Source organism: Fukomys damarensis, unplaced genomic scaffold (assembly GCF_012274545.1).
Source record: "Fukomys damarensis isolate Sample0158 unplaced genomic scaffold, DMR_v1.0_HiC HiC_scaffold_13, whole genome shotgun sequence".
NCBI lineage: Eukaryota > Metazoa > Chordata > Mammalia > Rodentia > Bathyergidae > Fukomys > Fukomys damarensis.
The window spans coordinates 38,800,795-38,806,868 of record NW_022900925.1 but is presented as its reverse complement, the minus strand read 5'-3'; the positions used below and the strand labels follow the sequence as shown (position 1 = coordinate 38,806,868).

The window sequence follows — 6,074 nt, the reverse complement described above, 5'->3', positions numbered from 1 at the left end:
TCTTCCTACTCGCGTCCCGGGAGGAGGGCTGTCTGGAGCACGCACCCCGCACCCCGCCAGCCTGCAGGGACGCGCTCCGCTCCGATGGGAGGGGAGGGCCGGGGGGCGGTTCCTGGCATCCCCAAGCTGTGGCTCATGAATGAAAACCTGCTGCAGCCCGCAAGGGGCCTGTCGTAGCTGAGTCGGGGCTGACTAAACGTTCTCTGCTTTTCTTCCCCGTCCCACCTCTCCCTCCCGGCCAGGCCCCGTAGTCTTGAATGGGAAGCCTGTCTGGCGGTGCTGGGGAGGGGGCTTCAGCCGCCTGGGGTTCCAGGCACACAGACCCGTCTTCTGCGCTCCCCCCTTTTCTCGAAATAGCAGCCTCCTCCATCTGGCTCGTGCAGATGCCTGGAGCTGCGTCTGAGCAGACAAACAGAAATGGGCCGATAGCAGGAATGAATTTGTCAGCCTGGTGCCTTTTTTTTCCTTGCCTGTGGCCCTCCCCCTTTCCCTGTCCGGGCTTGTGTGGCTCTGAGGCTGCGGGGACTCTCAAGTGGCTCACTTGGGGGTCGAGAAGCCCTCGGGCCAGGTGGCTGCCTGGGCGACACGTCCCAATCCTGCCAAGGCCGCTGTGCTGGCCTGGGCACTGGCATTGGCTGCCTCTAGGGCAGGACCGGGTACTGGGAACGGCTGGTCAGCCAGGTCCAGGGGTGACCGACCTCCAGGGAATCCTGGGCCAAGAAGGGAGCCGTTGGGGGGCCACGTCAGCGTCGGGCAGCGAGCAATGCACCTCCCCCAGCTTGCCCGGCTTTCCTTGCTCATGAATGGGGTGGGGGCGTCTCCCTGGCTCCGCCCTACCCTGTTAGCCCCGGGAGCTGCTGGGACATGCAGCAGGGTTCCCACGATCCTCCTGGCTCCACTGCCCTGGTCTCTACAGGGTGAGGAGTGAGCCCCGAGCTGCTGGGACATGCAGCCGGGTTCCCACGATCCTCCTGGCTCCACTGCCCTGGTCTCTACAGGGTGAGGGTATAGACGGTGTCCCTTGGCCCGATTCTGCTGCTTAGGGCCTCGACGGAGCCCACTCGTGCTGCTCACTGGCTGGGGAGCCACTTGCTCCCGTCCCACTCTCCACTGAGACCAGCTGTCCCGGTACGGAGACCTCTGGGGAGGCGGCACGGCCCCCCAGCTCTGAACACCTGGATGCCCCTCTCCCCCCGTCACACCCAGACAGGAGCCTGCACCCTCCTGGACCGTCCCCTCTGGGACAGTCAGCAGTCCCGCCCTGTGGCCAGTGCTCCCCGCAGTGGGTTGCCCTGGCGTGGGAGGAGGCCCCAGCCTTGTGTTCCACTCTGCTCCTCCCCACTGGGTGGCTGAGATGGTGGCCCGGCCAAGCCTGGATTTCTGCCCTCAGTGCAGTGTAGACGCCTCCTTCGGAGATGGCCAGGCCCCTTCACGCTGGTGGCCGTGGGAATTTCTGAACCCGGGCTCCCCAGCCCTCGGGGAAGGGCGTGAGCAGGCCCTGGTGCCAGGCCTGGCATGGGCCCCGGCTGAGCCCCTGCCCACACGGGTGCTGCCAGGGCTCCCGGCCCCACCTGCCACATTCCTGAGCATGGCCCCAGCCCTGGTGGCCTCCTTGGTCCCTCCCCTCACCTGGCCCTGACTCTAGACCCTCTGCTGCAGATACATGTCCAGGCTTGTGGGGGAGCAGGACAGGGCACCCTGGCTCCTGGGCTCCATGCAGGTGCCTGGAGTGGTGTGCTGGGACCCATCCTGTGGGCCTTGGACTTTGGGGGGCTGAGCCTCCTGGATTGCCCCCTCATGTGCTTGGGGCCAGTCGAGGTCACGTCTGGTGCCCAGGTGGCTGTCGGCTGAGGAGTAGCCAGGCAGGGTCGTCCGGGCAGTGCCCTAGTCCTCCAGGACTGCCAGCCTCTGGGAGTCTGGTGCACACAGGGGAGGGCAGCAGAGCAGGGCCATCTCGTCCCTTCCCTCAGCGCACAGCCTGTGCACCTTGGGCTTGAGCCCTGGGTCCAGCTCTGCACGGCCTAGGGACAGCTCCCCATGTCTCAGGCATCCTTGAGTCTCCACTCGGGCCATGGTCACTGAGGCCTTGGCCATTGCCTGCCCATTGGGGACCAAGGAAGGGAGAGAGGAGAGCGCCCTCTCAGGTGCCACCCACCTGCCCTCTAACCCCCTTGTCTCCTTAGGGGTGCTGCTGTGAGTGCCTGATCGCTGAGCCCAAGGATGGCCGTGGATGGGCAGTAGAGGCACGGTGGCCCCGGGCGCCTGTCCAGTCCTTCTGTCTGTCGGCGTGTCTTTCCCGACACCACCGCAGCTCCGCCCCCTCCTGTCCCAGCCCCAGCACTGGCTTCTTGTGGGCCCAGAGCCGGCATGAACTCTCCCACCGAGTCGGGTAAGTAGGGCTGGCTGGGCTGTGTGGCTTTCAGCTGGGTCTGACGGTTGCATCGGTGCTGTGGGAACCCCAGGGGCCAGGAGTGGAGAAGCACTGTGAGGAGGGCAGGGTCAGCCGAGGGGTTCCAGGCCTCATTGTGAGGCTCTCGGGTGAATGCCTGTGCTGGCTGTGTGGCCTTGGCTGGGAGTGGGGTGCAAGTTTAAGAATCTTGGCTCTATGTGGAGCCTAGCTAGCCTCACCTGCTTTCTCTCGCGCTCTGGATGTGGTGGAGTCTTGTTTAGGGGTCTTGGAGATTTCCCGTTCTCTTCTGGCCCTAGGACTTTGCCCAGCGCTGCCACAGTTGGCCCTGGGTGGGACAGAGACCACCATGTGTGGGGCGCTGCGGCTGTGTGTGAGCGGCTGGAGCCGGACCCCAGGGGTTTCCAGGAAGGCCAAGGGTCAGTGCCATCTTCTGGGTGGTCTGGATAGCTCGGCATTCACCTTAGCCCTGCATGGCCGCTGTGCCCTGGGTCCTCTCAGTAGGGTGCACGGTACTTCCTTCTTTTAAAGGTTGGGAAACGGGCCCAGGAGTGAAACCCACTGCTCATGCCCCTTTGTTCCTGCATCCCTGGGCCCTCTGGGGGCTGGCAGGCAGGCCTCCATGCCCCAGCTGCCACTTCCTCCTGGCTGCTTTTCGTGGGATGGGGAGGCCTAGGGATGCTCCTCTGCCCCTTGCCCATCTTTGCTGTGTGCCGTCCTAGCAGGTCAGCTGCACCTGGTGGTAGTGCCACCGCTGCTCCTCTGGGCTGAGAATCCGACCTTTCTGCTGTGGCTGGGGTGGGGCACGGATGGCACCCAGACCCACCTGATGGCAGCTGGGAGAGGCACTTTCTGTGTTTCTGTTCACTGGGTGTTAGGCCAGGTTGCACCCTAGTGCATTTCCCTGAACTCCTGGGCATCTGGTGTCCAGTGACTGACCAGAGGCCAAGGTCAGCCAGCTGCGGCACAGGCTCCTGCACACATGGAGGCTGCTGGCAGGTTCCAGCCAGTCAGGTGGGGACCCTCCCAAGGCCTCGGAGCTGGGCCGGAGCAGCCTGAGCACCTCCGTGTCACGTTCTCAGTTGGCGAGTCCTGCCCAGCAGCACGACACAGGAAGCAGGTGCAGGCGGGGATGCAGGGCTCCTCAAGGAGGGTGCTCCCAGCCAAGGCTCAGATGGACATGAGGGATGGCCGCTGAGCCCTCGGCTGGGCAGCATCTAACTAGGTCCGGTCGGCAGTCTGAGGGGCTGTTGCTGGCTCAGGTTCAGGGCAGGGCGGATAGGATCTGCCACAGGCAGGTGGAGGGCCCTGGTCACCGTCCCCGCCAGCCGGTGTGGGCAGTGTGGGTCCCCAGGAGACAGGCAGGTTCCTGTCCCCAGTGTGGGCAGGAGGTGCTCATGATGACACCTGTCTGCCCAGCACTGCCCAGCACCCCGACTTTCTCCTTCCCTTTCCCTGAGGGATGCAGTAGCCCCTCCTTTCTGGGTGTCCAGAGAAACTGGGGCACGGGTGCAGGGTGGGGCGAGAACCTTGTGTCCATGTGCCAGCCCCAGCTTGCCCTCCAGGCCCTGCGATGGCAGGTGCTGCCTGAGGTGGGAAGTGGGTCACCCAGGGGATGGGCGGGGCTCCTGGCCTTGGTGTCCGTGTGGCCACCCTGGCGTGGGTGGGCTTCATCCAGACCGAGGTCTGCTCCACTCGTCCACCGGCTCCATCTGCCTGGAGACCAAGGATCAGGACGGAGGAGATGGGGCAGCTGCTGGGGATGTCGGAGACCCCGGTACAGCGTTCCTGTCCTTCTCTTGGTGTGGACCTGGCACTGGAGCAGCAGAGGACTCTGGGCGGCATGCTGAGGTCCCGGGAATCCTGGGCCAACCCCAGAGGGCACGTCCCTCTTCCTCATGGCCCAGGAAGTGGGACGAGGAGGCAGCTTCGGAGCTCAGAGCTGGAGCCTGAGGGTAGTCTTGGGAGAGGGCCGGGCTCCGTGCTGGCCCCAGGTGGGGAACAGGGTCCCCTTCGGGGTGGCACTTGGGGTGCCTGTGGGTCAGCTGAAGTGAACCACGGGAGGAGCTGTAGCGGGAACGACCCATGTCGGGAAGAGGCTGTCCCCACCCCCACTCCGTGCCCCTCTTGCTGCCCCAGAGCATCTGAGAGTCGGCTTGTGTGGCGGGTCTGACTGATCAGTCCATGGCAGCCCCCAGCCTCGGGTGCCCCGACCCTGCTGCTGTTTGCTTTCTCTCCACCAGTGCTCTGGCTCGGGACCTGGGCCTGTTCCAGGAGCCTGGCCCTTGTAGTGCTGTGCTGTGCCCGGGGCAGAGGGAGTGGGATGGGGCCTTCCCCGTTGGCCCAGAGCAAGCGTGTAGAGTCCCGGCAGGATGGGTTGCTGCCTGCACCTTTTGCCTCCCTTGGGCCTCTGCCTGTCACCCTGGGACAGGGACCTAGGTGGATGGGCCTGGTGCTTTTTGGGAGTCTGCTTTGGCTGAGAGGCAGTGGCACCTGCTTGGTCCTGGTCCCTGCCTGCCCCTAGCCACGCTGTGTCCCCAGTCTAGGCCCAGAGATGGCCTGCCTCTGCCTCCTGCCCTGTCCCTGCGGCCCCCCTTGAGAAGGGACCCCATCTCCACTCCTGGCGGAAGCTGGGCTCCAGAAGTTATTGGCACTGTGTCCTCACGTGGCCAGTCTCTGCAGGCCCTCAGTGGGAGGCTGTGGTCACTGTGGAGAGGACAGGTGTCCCTGGCTCCGTGCCTGCAGTGGGGTGCAAGGACGGGCCCAGAGGGGACCCCAGAATAGCAACTGTGACATCAGGAGAGGACATAGGACAGGAATAACCTGTCTATTAAAAGGCTGTGGGGAGGTCAGGGGCCATGCAGAGTTGTGCACGGTGCCGGGGATGCCTGGGCTGTGCCTTCTGGGCCCTGGGTCCTTGCCACTCTCGGCAGTGGCTCCAGGAACCCCGTGTGGCCCTCGTAGGAGATGTGGACCCCAGATCATCTCCTAGTCCTGCTGTGCAGGCAGCTGTGTGACTGTGGCTCAGTTTTCCCAATCTGTCCCTCTTTTCAAGGCCACTGAGCAGGAAAAGTGAGGCGCACTGTGCAGGCTCAGCACTGCTAACAGCCAGGGCAGAGCTGCCGGCCCCCGCCCACCCCGGGAGGGAAGCCCCATAGGGTGTTCGGGGACTGTGGAGAGTTGAGGCACCTGTCATCCCAGCCACTCAGGAGGCTGCAGGAAGAGGATCCAAGGTTCCAGCCCAGGCTGGGCAACTTAGTGATAACTTGTCTCAAAAGTTTTGTTTTATTTTTTATTTTTGAAATGGTCTCACTATGTGGCCCAGGCTGGTGTTGAATTCACAGTGATCCTCCTGCCTCAGCCTCCCGAGGGCTGTGATGACTGGCGTGTGCCAGCGTGATGGGTTCAACATAAAAACGTTAAAAAGGACTGGGGTGTAGCTTTGTGCCATAGTCCTTGGTTAGCATGCACAAGGCCCGGCTTCCATCCCAGATGCTGGGAAAAAGGAAGAGCAGGGGCTGCAGGAAGTTCAGGCCAGGTGGTGACATCTGTGTCCCTGTTCCTAGGCCTCTGCTTCCTTTACGTCCTGTGGCAAGTAGGCGAATTGAGGGTGCGCTGGGCCACTCAGGCCCGGCCGGCGCTCGTCCCGCACCCGTCCCCAGCCCAG

General features: G+C 63.9%; 1 protein-coding gene across 1 annotated transcript in view; it reads left to right on the top strand.

Annotated features, from left to right (window-relative positions):
* The first annotated feature begins 295 nt into the window (after positions 1-295).
* Hdac5 (histone deacetylase 5) overlaps positions 296-6,074 on the top strand; it is a 22,070-nt gene continuing 16,291 nt past the window's right edge. Inside the window, exons 1-2 of the mRNA XM_033763141.1 lie at positions 296-306; positions 2,184-2,389. Coding sequence (XP_033619032.1) covers positions 2,368-2,389 — 22 coding nt within the window. The 5' untranslated portion in view covers positions 296-306; positions 2,184-2,367. The remainder of the gene's footprint in view (positions 307-2,183; positions 2,390-6,074) is intronic.